The following is a 15522-nucleotide window of genomic DNA, read 5'->3' as shown; positions in this document are numbered from 1 at the left end:
AGAATGGAATAAATGCTATGCAACTAGAAGTTCCATAACAATTCCAGGCCGCTAAAGTTCTAGAACAGGAGTTTGTAAAGAGCTAGCGAGGGGGTGGGTGCTGGTGCTTTTGAACTAATCAATACATTAAACAAACAATCAATCATACTAACTGGAAAGCAGCATCTAGCCAATCACACAGCGTCTTTTCTATATCCTCACCCTCCAGGCAGGATCAGCAAAGGGAAGGCTGCCTAAGACAGCAGAGTAAGCTCCCACGGAAGTCCTCAGACACCACCCCAGCCTTACCTGGAGTTCGTGGGCTCTGGGCGGTAGTTCCAGCTGATGCCCTGCGCAGCCACATAGAACTGCCTCAGCCGCGCAGCCTCGGCCCTCGGGGCCCCCCAGCCTGCCCAGCTGGAGCCCAGGACCAGCAGGACCCAGAGGCAGAGGCTGCCTGGGGACATGGCTCTTCCCTGCTCCTGCCCTCGGCGCCCCAGGACCCCGGCAGGGCTCAATCAGCTGCTGGGGCTGCACCGCTGGGGCTGGGCGTCCGCTGTCCCCGCTGCAGTGAGCTCGGGAGGCTGTGGGTGGCAGTGTCCTCCTGCAGCTTCTCCAGCGCCTCAGCCGCAGCCACAGGCTGTCCCGCCTCCTGGGCCCTCCCAGGAAGAGGGGTTGGCGAGGTCACTGCCCCCGGAGACAGGAGGTACCCAGATCAGTGACTGTTTCACTACAGGTGACTCGAGCGCAGAGCTCAGAGGCTCCAGCAGGTGGGGCAGTGCCCAGGGGTGCATACACCGCAGGCAAAGGGCTCCCTGCACTTCCAGCTGCTAAGCCTGGGAGCAGGAGCCCTCAGCATCCCCACAACGCTGCCTGGGGCAACGTTCACTCTCCTCAGACCCTCTGCAGTTCCCAGTGCCAGGGGACCCCCCACCTTTAAGCACAGCCCTCTCTGGCTCCAAGGAAAGGGGAGGACAGGGCAGGGCGTGTGCACTGTGCTTGGGTACAGGGATGTGTCTTCAGCGGGCGAGGAAGCAAGGAGATGAGCACAAGACCCGGCTGTCAGCCTGGACCACTTCCTGGACTTCTGCCCGCGCTCAGTTCTGTTTTAATGGGGGCTGTGGCCACTAAAGGCAGCAATAGAGAGGAGGGCTTCACCAGTGTGTGTGTGTGTGTGTGTGTGTGTGTGTGTGTGTGTGTGTGTGTGTGAGAGAGAGAGAGAGAGAGAGAGAGAGAGAGAGAGAGGGAACCAGTGGACCAGGTTTCAGTCCCACTCACAAGCTGTGTTGTCTTGGACGTGTTCCTCATCCTCTCAGCTGCTCAGATTTGCCATCTGCCCGGTAGGGGAGACGGTAACAGCTTTCCCTGATAGTGTCGTTGGGAGGGTAAGGGAATCCTGTAACGCGTGTCACTCCTGGCAGTGGGAGAGCACTGAGCAGTGCTCATTATCAGGGCTGTATTTTTCCTGCCTCCAGAGTCCCTTATGGTTCTGCCACCTGTCTGTTTTCACTTTGCCTGAAGGTCTTGCTTGCTATTGATAGAGAATGAGAGAATTATAGTGTCTGAAGCATCCTGATGGCTTGCCCCAGGTTCCCTGAACCTCCGTGTCTCCTGAGCCCCTGCCTTAGGATTTGCCAATAAACTGTCATGGGCACCTGGTGAGAGGTCACGATAAAGCCAAGCTCTTCAACGCTTCATCCCCTACACACGACCCTCTGCCCTTGCCCGTGGCTGATATTATTCTATAACGTAGAAGGTGAGTTCCCTCCACCCCCCAACCCCCCCTAAAGTCCACTCAGAGTTCCACTGTCGCCTTGATTCTGGGCTTGAACGGGCTTTTCCATTTTGTGAGCTCCTCCAGCGCTCTTCACACACATGTCTGCTGATTACCCTCGGGTACTTTGGGTTGGTTACCCGTTAGTACTTAGCTGTCTTGCCAACTAGGTCAGAAGCCCTTCATGAGCAGGACACCCCGGTATCTATAATATCAGCCGGGAACCCATCCAGATTCCCTGGGGAGCTTTCACTGAGTGTAGACGCTGCCTCCGGAGACAGGGCTGGTGATGGTTCTGGGAGGCCTCGCCTGTGATTGGCAGGCAGAGGTACTATCGACAGCATATCCGGGAACCTTTAAAAGCACGGTGTCCCTCAATCCCAAGGTTCCTATCAAAATTCTTGCAAAAGTTCTGTGACCTTCGGTTAGACTGTTTCGCCATTTTCATTGGCATGTTTGTCTGTGTCGTTCAGTCTGCATTGCCTCACCGTCACAGAGGCAAGACGGTTGTGTCTGATTCGCTCCAGATAACACTGTGCAACTTTCAACAGCCTATTTATCAAACCTAGGATTTATAAAGATATTGATTTCAGAGAAAGGGAGGCAGAGGGAAAGAGAGATAGAAACATCCGTGATGAGAGAGAATCATTGATCAGCTGCTTCCTGCACCCCTCCTGGGGATCAAGCTCACAATCCAGGCATGTGCCCTTGACAGGAATCAAACCCTTCAGTCCACAGGCCGACACTCTATCCACAGAACCAAACTGGCCAGGACAATAAAGAATGTAAAGGATGTGTAAAACACCTCCATTCTACCCTAGGACAGTGCCCAGGAATGCCTGTGATGAAGACTTTTTGTGCTTCTCTGGTTTTCCCCCTGTGGGAAGGTGTGTGATATATAATTGCCAGCTGACGGGAGGGTCCAACAGTAAAGTTGTTCGTTATATTAATGTAAACAAAGTAATAGACACAGACCCTGTTGAACAAAGCATCAGATACTATAACATGGCGTTTGGGGGATCCTTTTAATAACGCCTTTGAACATGGATCTTTGGGGGAGAGTGACCTTGGAGGGACCATCACAGGGACAGATGTCTTCCTGTCCTGGTTCTCAGTCGTTTGCAGCCTCTGGACGCCTCTGCAGCAGGGTCTAAGGGGGTCATAGACACCGCCCCGGGGACCCGGAGGCCATACAGAAATCCTCCAGGAGACGCCGCCTCCCTCCAGAAGCACAGAAAGCCCTCCTCCAGTCCAGAGCTGAGGAGCCGTTCTTCCTTCTCCGCAGTCTGGTGCTCCGGTGGCTCAGCGGCTCCGGGCTGTGGCTAATTAGTATTTCTGGTGACCGCCGGCAGAGCCCGGACCCTGGCAGCAGGGAGGGCGGTGCATGGAGACTCTGTTCCTTCCGCTCCGGTCCAGAGCTCCTCTAAAGGAACGGCCTGGTCCTTCCTTCACAAGCATTCACAGAAAACGGCAGCGGTGTGCTCCCGTTCGTCAAGTTTCTCAGGAAACCCGATGTCCCACAATAGCATCCTCTGAGGCGGAGTGAGGTGACCCAGAGAGGACAGGCCTCTGGAAAGGACCAAACAGACATTAATGACATTTCCTTAAAAAAAGGAAGAAAGAAAGAAAGAAAGCTCTCTTCACATCTGTTCCCCAAGGCCCAATATAATCTTTCTGAGCCAGCTTTTCTGCCGTCCAGGCTACTTTTCTTAGACTCCACACTCCCGGAGCTGTTTGGCAGAGACGTGTCGGGCTATTTTCGTTTTCCCTGCGGGCCCTGGGGGCATTGGCTCCATAAAAGCTTGTAAAATGTCCCCAGTGGTCCAGGCGTCTGGTTCTCAAGCCACAACGTTAATGTCACCTACGAGCCACTGAAGGGAATGCCATCCATCCAAAATAAGTGTCACTAGACCGTGTCACCTGGGTGAGTGTGTGTGTGTGTGTGTGTGTGTGTGTGAAAATCCTTATGTGAACACTCTGTGTTATTCTACTGTCATGCCTGTCCCCTGTGCCAACACAGTTTCCTTCATGGCTTGAAAATACACTACATACTTAACATTTAACTCACGATGGTACAAAGTCAAGCTTTAAAATCTTCCCCTTCACCTTACTGTTCTATTTCCTTTATGCCTGGCCAGTGTTGCCCAGTGGTTGAGCCTCGACCTATGAACCAGGAGGTCAGGGTTAGATTCCTAGTCAGAGCACATGCCCGGTTTAGGGGTTTGATCCCCAATAGGGGGCTTGCAGGAGGCATCTAATCAATGATTCTCTCTCATCATTGTTTCTCCCTCCCCCATTCTTTCTCTGAAACCAATAAAAATATAATTTACAAATAAATAAATAAACAAACAAATAAAATATGCCATCATTAGTAACTTACCTCAAGGGTTCGGGTCAAATGCAGCATTTGTAAAAACTCCGTATGTCCCCAGGTGGCTAAAGAACAGAAACACAAAGATGACCTGTCACATGGTGCTTAGCCCGGGACCACAGTCCAGGACATAGTTTCTCCAGAAGGAGGGTCACCACCCACCCCTGGGATTCTGCTTTAAAGGGGAAGAAGAAACCCCAGCAGGGTTTTCTGGGTGCCCCTTACCAGCGCCTTTCACACCCCGGTGCAGCTGTTGCTAATGCCATGGGTGCTGAATGCCTGCTGCGCCCCCTACAGGGCTGCAGCTGTTCTTGGTGAGAGGAAGTCCTTACAAAGCCCCTGACCATCAGATCCCCGCAGGCGTGTTCGAGGCAGCACTGCCCCCTACAGGCACTTTTTAATTTTCACAATGATCAAGAGTTCTATGGACATTGGTGGCAGGGACTGGACTGCTGATATCCTAGTATGCACAGACACAAGACAACTAACTTCCTACGCTCCGTCCGACTTTGGAGTAGGGACACAGAATTCATGCAGGTGAAAAAATCTCCAAGCCCAGACCTCACTGCTTTACATATAAATACGGTGTTTTATGTGTGTTGCTTTTTTGCATCTTCTAAAATGCAACTGCCTTGTGAACTGAAGGAAGATTTTGTCAGGTTTTCCAAAAGTTCTACCAATCGTTCACCCTTATCACTCGGGTTGGCAATGCCTCTGGGGCTCTCTGAGCCACTGTGACAACCTTCCTGTCAGCTGTCCTCTCTGGCCGGTGCCATACTACCGGAAGGGGCCTCTGATGAGCTCATGGGACCCGCCAGTGTAGTGCCCCAGCGTTAGCCTTTTATTTCTACAATACATCACTTTCCCTTCTATTTTCATTGATTCTATCATTAGGGTACTTACTGGTTTAAAAAAAAATGGGTAGTTAGGGTATATTATCTGTGCATTTCATTGTGTTGCAAGAAAGGGGTGTTATGTGTAACCATCCTGACATGTTATGGCGAATTAAAAAGTCAGACTAGAAAAATGAGCTCAATCATAAAACAGTTCCGCCTTACCTATGAGGATTCAAAAGGTCTTTCCCATCATCTGAAAAAAGCAAGAAGACACAGTGATTGGTTAAAAGAGGAACCAGGTACGGGGGAGAGGCCATGCAGGTGGGAGCTATTGGGGCAGTCGTGGGTAGACTGATTTTCAGGTCACTCATTAAAGGGACACGCTTCCCTGAGAGGCAGGGCCCACCCCTGTCATATAACTCCAGAGTCCTCTCACCTCTCACCTCTCACCTTTCCCCTCTGACCTTGCAGTAGCAGCCTCCCCTCCTGTCTAGTGCCCATCTCTTGGCTGGTTTTGGTTGTGGTTGAGACCACTGATTCTCAAAACCCATTTCTTTGGCACTCGAGGCCCCTGTCACTCATCCTGTGTCACAATCCCTCAGCCTTCCCTTGGGCGAGTTAATTACATAAAGGAGCCCATCCCAGCATAACAGCGGCAGTCTTCCTCCGTGGCAACGGGAGCGATCAAGGGCCTTCTGTCCTGATCTAAACCCTGAGCCATGACAGTGGGAATGCAAAGCATGGCGGCCGTCCCATCAATGGGAGCATCTCGTGCCTAACAACGTTTCCAAGTATCAGGTCAGTGAAGAACCAGTGTATTTGTTTCTGGCATCACTGAGCCTCCAATGTGATAACGGATCTGCAGGGGAGGGACAGAGCAGGCGAAATGGACCACAGAATCCCAGGACGTTTGACAAGGGAAAGCCCCATCCTCACAAAGGCATGTATTTTTATTAAAGACCCTGGAGGAGGGTGCTGCTGGCCCCCTCCCTGGTCCAGAGGGCTCCCTGAAAATGTCTCTAAACCAGGGAAGAACTTGGGGGAAATGCAGGAGGAGTGTGGTTCTGGCATAGCCTGGGGCGGTCTCAGGAGCTCTTGCGTCTGCCTTCTGAGTTTGGTTAAGCAAGCACCGATGCTGCATGGAGAGGCTGGAGTGGGGAGGGGGGACCTTTGGTTTTTAAACAGTGTTACTCCTTGTCTGTTGTCCCGCTCGCCACCCAGAGGAGAGCACTACACAGCCAGCCTCAGGGTCATGGTGGCTTTGTGATGGAGGGGCACAGAGCCGGGACCAAGTGGTCCTGCCCTGAGCAGGGAAGAAAAGGAGCCAGGACTCCCTAACTCCAGGGGACCCCCTAACTCCAGGGGGACTCCCTAACTCCAGGGGGACTCCCTAACTCCAGGGGGACTCCCTAACTCCAGGGGGACCCCCTAACTCCAGGGGGACTCCGACAGGTGCTTTTGACAGAGACACTTCCTTCCCTGGCTCTGCACTGACCCGACCCCTCTGATGCCCCGGGTCACTTTCCAGGAGGAACCCCATAAGCTTATCCAAAGAGGTTTCTGAACTTAGGGACAGACTAAGCATTTGGGCCAGACAGAGGAAGGGTGCTCTGACCCTGAAGAGATGGCCCCTCCTTTTACCCCCCAGGCCAGAGCTCTTTTTGATGCCCTGCACTGCAGAGCGTAGCACTTCCTCACCTGCCTCACCTATAGGTCCTTCCAGATCTTTCCTCCTGGAACTGCTTCTGCTTTTCCCTGGGCAAATCCTTCCTATTCATCAAAGGTAAGCTGCAAAGAGCCGTTCTGAGCTACCCGGCTGGTTGGGACCTCTGTTTTGTGTCTCTGCAGCACTCGGTTGTAACTGTGTCCTAACCCAGTCCTGCCCTTCAGCGTTAACACGGATCTCACCTGCCTATTCCCACTGCTGGCTCACACCTCCCTCCATCCCAGGGACCAGAAGCCAGGGTCCCACCCCCTGACACAGCTGGTCAGTCAATGACGGGGGAGGCATGAAGGAATTGTGGAGGGGATGAAGGAGAGAAGCGAGACACCATCTCATTTCGTTTTGGTGATAACTGAGGGTCCCTGGACCAGGGGCTCCCCAGTGCCAAAGAGGGTGGGTGTTGCAAAGTTCAGATTTCCAAGCCCGCGTCCAGCTCTCCTTCTGGGAGGACCTGTGCTTTTAGGACGTCCTTCATTTTTATGAAGAGAACCGAGTGCCATCTGTCCTCAAGGTCACAGTTTCTTCCAATGCAAGTGTCCTCACACAGGCTCTGCTTCGGCTGTAGCCCTCTCTCCTCCCCCTCCCCCTCCCTCCTCCCCACACCTCAGGAGAGTGGAAGCAAAGGTCTGCCTCCTTCCCAGTTACCTTTCCGCCTGCAGCGCCTCCGGAGCAGAGCCAGGAGCGTGCCACCCATCACCAAGCCTGTGGTGGAGGCCACAGCTCCGCCCAGGTACGTCAGCGCTTCCGGCACCGTCAGTGGCCCCGCTGCAAGCAAGCACACACACAGACTTAGGGCACATCCCGCCAGACGGAGACCACCCTCCCCGAGGGGCCCCGGGACAGCGAGGTGCGATCCGGGGGATCACCAGGGGCCCTGGCAGCGCTGGTAACCAGGGCGTCATAAAACCACACTGTACCCCCAAGGCTTTCATGTCCAACGCAATTTCCAAAGGAGTCAGGGCAAGGATGGCCTAACAGGAGGTTAAGTGGCCACATGGGAGACCCAAGGAATGGAAGTTTGAGCAAATAAAATAAACCCTGGGGGATTTTTGTTGCAATAAAAAATATGGTTACAGGAAAAGAAAGTCATGACAAGCTGTGGAGGAAAAACAAGGAAGAGGAAGAAAGATGGTGGATGGAATAACACAGACGGGGCTTCATGAAGGAGCCTGTGGTGTGCTGAGTTTTTAGATAAACAAAGGTCCTCTGAGACACATGAGGAATCTGCATGTAATCACCTCCCATTGAAAACATTCTGGCCGGGACCGGTTTGGCTCAATGGATAGAGCGTCGGCTGGGGGACTGAAGGGTCCTGGGTTCGATTCCGGTCAAGGGCATGTACCTTGGTTGTGGGCATATCCCCAGTAGGGGGTGTGCAAGAGGCAGCTGATTGATGACTCTCTCTCATCGATGTTTCTAACTCTCTATCTCTCTCCCTTCCTCTCTGTATAAAATCAATAAAATATATTTAAAAAAAAAAAAAAAAACATGCTGAAGATTGCAAAGCAGCCAGAGGATTCATGTCATGAATCTGAGCTCAGCGGAAGGAGGGCTGTTGCTTCTGCCCCCGCTGTGCTCTGTGAAGGTCTGATTCATTGTGAAACGCGTATCACATGCAGGGAAAAACCCCGTGACGGAAAGCGAGACCTCCACCAGAACTGCAGAGGAGAGCACGGATTTGGTTATTTTCCACACCCGCGTGCGTGGCTCCTGAAACCACAGGCAGACGTACCTTCGCAGCTGGGCATGGCCGCTGACCACTGGCCGTCGGGTCCGCAGGCCGCTGTCTCTGAGCCATTGAGAGCCTGGCCCTCCGGACAGCCGAAGGTGCAGGTGGCGCCGTAGCTGAAGTGGCCCCAGGGGCCGGAGCAGTTCGTCAGCAGCGGCGGGTCCGGGGGCAGCTCGGAGCACTGCACGGCTGCAGGGAGGAATGGGGACAACAGTCAGGGCGCAGAAGGGGAAGCGAGACTGTGGCTTCATGTCACCTGGCTGATAGGGCCAGACGGTGAGAGAACAGGAAAGGTCAGGGAAGACGCCCTGACTGGTGTGGCTCAGTGGATAGAGCGTCAGCCTGCGGACTGAAGGGTCCCACGTTCGATTCCGGTCAAGGCCATGTACCTGGTTGCGGGCACATCCCCCATAGGGGGTGTGCAGGAGGCAGCTGATTAATGTTTCTCTCTCATTGATGTTTCTAGCTCTCTATCCCTCTTCCTTCCTTTCTGTTAAAAAAAAAAAAATCAATAAAATATATATATATTTTAAGTAAGAAAGGTCAGGGAGGAGACGAGCCACTCCCGACATCCACATCATCTCTTCCAACAGCTCACAGACCGGGACACCCATTGGAGGGAGCCAGCCAACGAACTAGGTGGGCACAGCGTGGCCTCCGAGAAACAGCCGCTGAGGGACCGGGCAGCCTGGCCTACAAAAACGCCATTTACAAGAGCTTGCTTCTCAAAGATGCTGTTGTCCTAAAGGTTATCATCACTCTAGTGGACAATTAGCCTGCGTGCCAGTAGGTGCTGTTAGATGTTACACAGGATGGACATATTTCCCAAGGACTCAACACGGCCGGACTCAGGTTTGCAAGGCGTTAAACTAGTTAAAACCCTCGTCAGACTGGTTTTCCAGAAGCTTCAAGTCCTCCACCTTACTTTGTGGACAGGAAGCTAGAGCTCAAGAAGTTAAATTTGATTCAGATACACGCCGAGAAGGAGCAACACCACAAAGCGCGGGGCTGGGCAGGGCTGGGCTCGGTGCGGAAGACCGAGAGGGAGAGACCATGGTTCATGCACGGGCAGCCGGCCTGTGAGGGTCCCGCCTGGCTGTCTCCTTATTTGGGTGCAAACCACGAGGATGTGGAATGTCCACCGTCCCCTCGGCACTAGAGCTGAAGCTGGTATGGCGGCCTTCAGGGGCTGGGGTGGCGCCCAGCTGGCTTGCTGCCCTCACACACTTAGAACGTTTACAATGTTTATCATTGGGTCTCAGCGCCAGGGCTTTAGCGGGGCTGGGCGGGGTGGCGGCAGGCGGTGCCCTGACTGGCTCGGGGGCCAGGAGCATCCGTGTCCGGTGTCCGCGCTGCCGCCCGCACTCACCTCTGCAAGCCGGGGTCGCCGCCGTCCACCGTCCGGACCCTGCGCACCGCAGAGCGGCCTCTCCCCGGAGCTCGAACCCCGCGTGGCATTCAAAGTGACAGGTGCTGTTCAACCCGAAGGCCGCCAGGGGGTGTGAGCAGGACATGGCTCCCTGCCCCGGGGCGACGAGGGCGGGGCAGCGTGCCGCTGTGGGGTGCGCTGGCGCTGCACCTGGGAGGACACGTGCACTTAGACAGCATCGAGGCGGACTGTCCTGGGATAACCCTCCCTCCTTTCTTCCTTTCTACAGCGGCGGCTCTAGCAATAGCGCCCCCGGCAGTGCAGGGAAGCGGGTGCCAGAGGCATGGAAACCAGGAGGAGGAGAGAATGTGCAAGTGCCCTCGGGGAGGGAGTCCTTCTAGAAGAAACTGAGCGGTTCCTGTCACTGATATTCACTGAACAAGCCTGGGGTGGGTGGGGTTGGGAGGAGGGGGTGAGGGGAAATGGGGGAGGTCTGTAATATTGCCAATAGCAATAAAAAGAATTTAGCGCAGGCCAGCTGGTGTGGAGATCTAGGGAATGCAGAGGAAGCTAAATGTGCGTGGGCTTTGTCCGGAGGTGGATGGCCTCGGCCTGAGATGGGCATGGAGTGTGCGGCGGGGAGGACTCCACTGGCTTCGTCGTTAACCGAGCACGTGGCAGAAAACCGGCTCTGCGCTCGGTCCCTCCACCCCCACCCTCTTCTGGCAAAGCAGGACACCCACCCACCGACCCAGTGAAGCTCCTAGAGTGAGAGGCCAGAATCATGGAGGACAATTTCTGCTTAGTATATCTTGTATCAAAATATATAAAAAGTCCTATCAATTCTGATGCATTTAGATATCCAGTCTGTGTTCCCTGGGCCCTATTTCATACCAAGAAGTAGGGCTTTAATAACAATAATAATAATAATAATAATAACCCTACATAATAAAAGAGTAATATGCAAAGTTACCATCACTCTGCTAAAGCCACACCCACCAGCCAATCAGAACGAGCATGCAAATTAATCCCAACCAAGATGGCTGCAGCCTCAGAGAGCAGTTGAAAGGTTTGGGTTTCCCCAGCAATGGAAGAAGCCAAGCTTTCCACACACCCTGGCCAGCTTAGGCCTCCACTCAAGGATACAAATTTTCAATTATAGAAAGTAAATCCCCAAAATGGCAGCAGCCATGGAGCTGGAGAGAGCAGGCTAGGGTTGCCCCCGGCAAAGGAGGAAGCAAAGCTTTCCACCTGCCATGGCCAGCCCAGGCCTCCACTCCAGGATATAAAGTTCAATTATAGAAGATACATAAAACCAAACAGAAATGGCAGCAGCCAGAATGAGCAGGGAGCTTGGCTCTGCTTCAGGCTACAAAGTTTCAATTGTAGAAGGTATATAAATTCCAGATATCAGGTCTCCTGCTTGGGTTGCAGGGGGGCGTGGCTGGCCTGCAAACCACCACAGGGCTCTCACCCAGGCTTCCCCCAGTCCCAAGGGAGCCCCCACCCTGATTAGGACACCCTCAGGGCAAACCAGCTGGCTCCCACCCATGCACCAGGCCCCTATCCTATCTAATAAAAGAATAATATGCAGATTGACCATCACTCCAACATACAAAATTAAGATAGCTGCCCCCATGTAGTCAAAGATCCTGCCCCCATGTGGACACAAGATGGCCAGCAGGGGAGGGCAGTTGGGAGGCACCAGGCCTACAAGGGAGGGCAGTTGAGAGGGACCAGGCCTGCAAGGGAAGGCAGTTGGAGGCGATCAACCCTATAGGGGAGGGCAGTTAGGGGTGACCAGGCCAGCAGAGGAGGGAAGTTGGGGGCAAACAGGCTGGCAGGGGAGCAGTTAGACATCAATCAGGCTGGATGGGAGTGGTTAGGGGGTGAATCAGGCTGGCAGGCAGAAGTGGTTAGGGGCAATCAGGAAGGCAGGCAGGAGAGCAGTTGGGAGCCAGCAGTCCTGGACTGTGAGAGGGATGTCTGACTGCCCGTTTAGACCCAATCCCGGGCCGTTCAACTGGCCATTGAACATCCCTTGAGGGGTCCCAGATTGGAGAGGGTGCAGTCTGGATTGAAGGAGACCCCTCCACCCTGTGCACAAATTTCATGCACCGGGCCTCTAATAATAATAATAATAATAATAATAATAATAATAATAACAATAAATGAATGGCTGTTGCCTGGTCAGAGCCATGCACTTGTCACCATGTGGAAGAGGCTGGCAGGGGGCGGCCCAGGGCAGGAGCGCTATGTACCTTGGCAGGTTGGCGGAGGGGCCGTCCACCTCCCGGACGCCGCGCACTGCACGCTGCCGGGCCCCTGCAGCTCGGAGCCCTCCTGGCAGGAGAACTGGCAGGTGGAGCCGACACTGAATTCTCCGCGAGGGTCCGAGCAGGCCAGGCTCCCCCGCTCGGGGGCGACCAGTTCTGGACACCTGGTGGCTGGAGGAGCAAATGGAGAACATCAGAACCTTCACCTTCATTTGCAAGCATTGCTTTGCGCCAATTCCTTCATGCGTGCACTCAGCAGACATTCCCTGAGCACCTCCGCTGTGGGTGTCTGGCTGGGCAGCAGGCACCCCCCAGCAAACATCACGGTCATCTGCCCCAGGGGCAGGAGGAAGGGGGTGGCTCACATAAGGGGGTGGGCAGAAGTCCCAAAAATGAAGCAGTCCCACTCCAGAAGGCACAGTCTCCTCTTCTCTGTTCCCCTTCTCCTTCAGAGTCTCCAGGGCCCCCGGGCTCCCACTGCCCTCTGCCCATGGGTGTGGTCCAGGGCCTCAGCCCTGGCCTACCTCCTGCCAAGACTGCTTCCTCCCGGACACCTGCCTCCTTTCTGCACTCAGCGCACCTCCCCCTGCAGGGAGCACCTCTGTCCTCACAGCTTTCCTCCATTTGGATCTGGCTGGGTCTTTATTCCACAGCTCCGGCCCCACAGCTCAGAGCCTCCCGGACACGCCCCACCAACCCTGGGGGTTCCCTGAACCGGCCTCGAGGGTCCTGCCCCCGGCTCTCATCACACCGTCTCAATTCCCTTCTGCTTCCCCTGGAAAACCCACCGGTCCTCAGGGTCCAGCCAAGCACAGCCTCTTGGCAGCCGCTGCCCACCCCGGCAGCCGGGAGTCTTTGCCGGGCGAAGCATTTCAAGGGATTGTTTCTGGTTTTCTAACAAAGATGCTGAGCAGAGTGAGCCTTCAGCCTTGGGTTTGAAGGAAGAAGAGTCACCCAGCTCGCCAGTAACCCAACATGTGCTGCTCAGTGAAAATCGTATGTGTGAGGATGTAACGGGGAGAAAGACACAGGACTCAGAGAAATGTGCCACTACAGTATGTGTAAACGCAATCCTGAGGCACATGGTTAGCCAATCAGAGTCTTGTGTATTTGTCCCCTTGGCAAATGCTCAGTGAGCCCCACTGAAACCATGCTGAAAGGTGTGGAAGAGGGTATGTGTGTGAGGGTATGTGTGTGTGAGGGTGTGTGTGTGTGAGGGTATGTTTGTGAGGGTGTGTGTGTGTGAGGGTGTGTGTGTGTGAGGGTATGTGTGTGAGGGTATGTGTGTGTGAGGGTGTGTGTGTGTGTGAGGGTGTGTGTGTGTGAGGGTCTGTGTGTGTGAGGGTGTGTGTGTGTGAGGGTGTGTGTGTGTGTGAGGGTCTCTGTGTGTGAGGGTATGTGTGTGTGAGGGTCTGTGTGTGTGAGGGTGTGTGTGTGAGGGTGTGTGTGTGTGAGGGTGTGTGTGTGAGGGTCTGTGTGTGTGAGGGTGTGTGTGTGAGGGGGTGTGTGTGAGGGTCTGTGTGTGTGAGGGTGTGTGTGTGAGGGTGTGTGTGTGTGAGGGTGTGTGTGTGTGTGAGGGTGTGTGTGTGTGAGGGTGTGTGTGTGTGAGGGTGTGTGTCTGTGAGGGTCTGTGTGTGTGAGGGTATGTGTGTGTGAGGGTGTGTGTGTGTGAGGGTCTGTGTGTGTGAGGGTCTGTGTGTGTGAGGGTATGTGTGTGTGAGGGTGTGTGTGTGAGGGGGTGTGTGTGAGGGTATGTGTGTGAGGGTGTGTGTGTGTGAGGGTGTGTGTGTGTGAGGCTGTGTGTGTGAGGGGGTGTGTGTGAGGGTATGTGTGTGAGGGTGTGTGTGTGTGAGGGTGTGTGTGTGTGAGGGTGTGTGTGTGAGGGTCTGTGTGTGTGAGGGTATGTGTGTGAGGGGGTGTGTGTGTGAGGGTATGTGTGTGAGGGGGTGTGTGTGTGAGGGTGTGTGTGTGTGAGGGTGTGTGTGTGAGGGTATGTGTGTGAGGGTGTGTGTGTGTGAGGGTGTGTGTGTGTGAGGGTGTGTGTGTGAGGGGGTGTGTTTGAGGGTGTGTGTGTGAGGGTCTGTGTGTGGAAGAGGTGGCAGGGGGCGGCCCAGGGCAGGAGCGCTATGTACCTTGGCAGGTTGGCGGAGGGGCCGTCCACCTCCCGGACGCCGCGCACTGCACGCTGCCGGGCCCCTGCAGCTCGGAGCCCTCCTGGCAGGAGAACTGGCAGGTGGAGCCGACACTGAATTCTCCGCGAGGGTCCGAGCAGGCCAGGCTCCCCCGCTCGGGGGCGGCCAGTTCTGGACACCTGGTGGCTGGAGGAGCAAATGGATAATATCAGAACCTTCCCGCTCATTTATGAATCCAGCAGACATTCCCTGAGCACCTCCGCATTTTCTGAGGAGGGGCCGGCCTCAGAAATTACAGATTTGACAACCATGGCGGTTGCATCGTGAGATCATTCTCACAGGGTTTTTTTTTTTTAATTGTTTGGTCTGAAAACAGAATGTGGGAAGGCAGAGCTCAAGATAAATGTAGATGGAATAAATGAATGAGAAGTAAGTGAATGAGTGAAGTGACATCCTAATGCTATTGCCCAAGAATGCTCTGGCGTCTTCAGGCGCTTGTCCTGTGTCTGTTTAACAGCAGGTGGCGCCATTTTGTGTTCTTTCACCTGCAGGACTCGGCCAGGGAAGAGCCCGGGACATGACCTTGTCCCTCCTCTGAGTGGAGAACCCGCCTCCTAAGGGTGTGGCAGGACCTTCTAAAAAGGCAGGTGACTGCCAGCAAGGAGGATGCAGCTCTTTGGATATTAATCTAGTCCTCATTCCACCAGAAAGCATAAACAACATCTTAGCTGTTTTCATATAATGCTAACAATCAGTTTCTATCAGCACACTCTCTCCTCTGGCCACCAGGCACTGCTGTTTCTCCCCTTCACTTCAGCAGCCACAACTGCAGCCTGAGGGGGGAAAGGGGGTGCAAAGAGCAAGTTCACAGGCCACGGCCCAGGTGTGACCCTGCCCCTGGGGGGCAGTGTGGTGCAGCGGGGACAACACCAGGCCTGTGGGAGGTCCGGGCGTGGCTTCAGATGCTGGCATCGCACTTCCTGGCGATGTGCCCTAGCCTGCCCTTTCTCTCTCCGGCCTCAGTGTCTGCATCTCTAAGATGGGGACGTGGTCCTGTGAAGATCGTTGGTGGTTTGGCTGTGGTAATGCCAGTGAGGCAGCTGGCACCTGGTTCACAGCGGCAACCAGCCCCTCTGGTCTCATGATCACTGAGCACACAGAACAGCCAATCGGCACACGGTGCCTTCGGAAGTAACCCTGGCTTATGGATTAAGTCAGTACGTGTCTGTCTTAGAGAATACTGCGTGCCAGATGTTTGGGGAATCAAAGGCTGGTAAGATGCAGCCCCGCCTCTGATGGTTCTACTATTATAATTCGCACTCAGTAGGACTGG

General features: G+C 54.4%; 2 protein-coding genes across 6 annotated transcripts in view; both read right to left on the bottom strand.

Annotated features, from left to right (window-relative positions):
• The window catches only part of F5 (coagulation factor V), a 63138-nt gene extending 62564 nt beyond the window's left edge, over positions 1–574 (bottom strand). For both annotated transcript variants that reach the window (XR_014793324.1, XM_084865724.1), the window contains exon 1: positions 289–574. Coding sequence is in view for 1 of the 2 variants with exons in the window: in XM_084865724.1 (XP_084721850.1) it covers positions 289–446 (158 nt within the window). In the remaining variant the exon portion in view is untranslated. The remainder of the gene's footprint in view (positions 1–288) is intronic.
• A 2159-nt stretch (positions 575–2733) lies between these two features.
• The window catches only part of SELP (selectin P), a 32952-nt gene continuing 20163 nt past the window's right edge, over positions 2734–15522 (bottom strand). Inside the window, exons 9-16 of one of the 4 annotated variants that reach the window (XM_084867053.1) lie at positions 14190–14375; positions 12043–12228; positions 9782–9991; positions 8416–8601; positions 7329–7448; positions 5183–5213; positions 4134–4189; positions 2734–3322 (exon numbers count right to left, since the gene is read on the bottom strand). In XM_084867053.1, coding sequence (XP_084723179.1) covers positions 4135–4189; positions 5183–5213; positions 7329–7448; positions 8416–8601; positions 9782–9991; positions 12043–12228; positions 14190–14375 — 974 coding nt within the window. In that variant the 3' untranslated portion in view covers positions 2734–3322; position 4134. The remainder of the gene's footprint in view (positions 3323–4133; positions 4190–5182; positions 5214–7328; positions 7449–8415; positions 8602–9781; positions 9992–12042; positions 12229–14189; positions 14376–15522) is intronic. The other 3 variants (XM_084867054.1, XM_084867055.1, XM_084867056.1) reach the window with 3 other exon arrangements.

The sequence above is a fragment of the Pipistrellus hanaki genome (assembly GCF_964339955.1).
Source record: "Pipistrellus hanaki genome assembly, chromosome: 18".
NCBI lineage: Eukaryota > Metazoa > Chordata > Mammalia > Chiroptera > Vespertilionidae > Pipistrellus > Pipistrellus hanaki.
The sequence above is the reverse complement of the archived record's forward strand: the minus strand, read 5'-3'. Positions and strand labels throughout refer to the sequence as shown.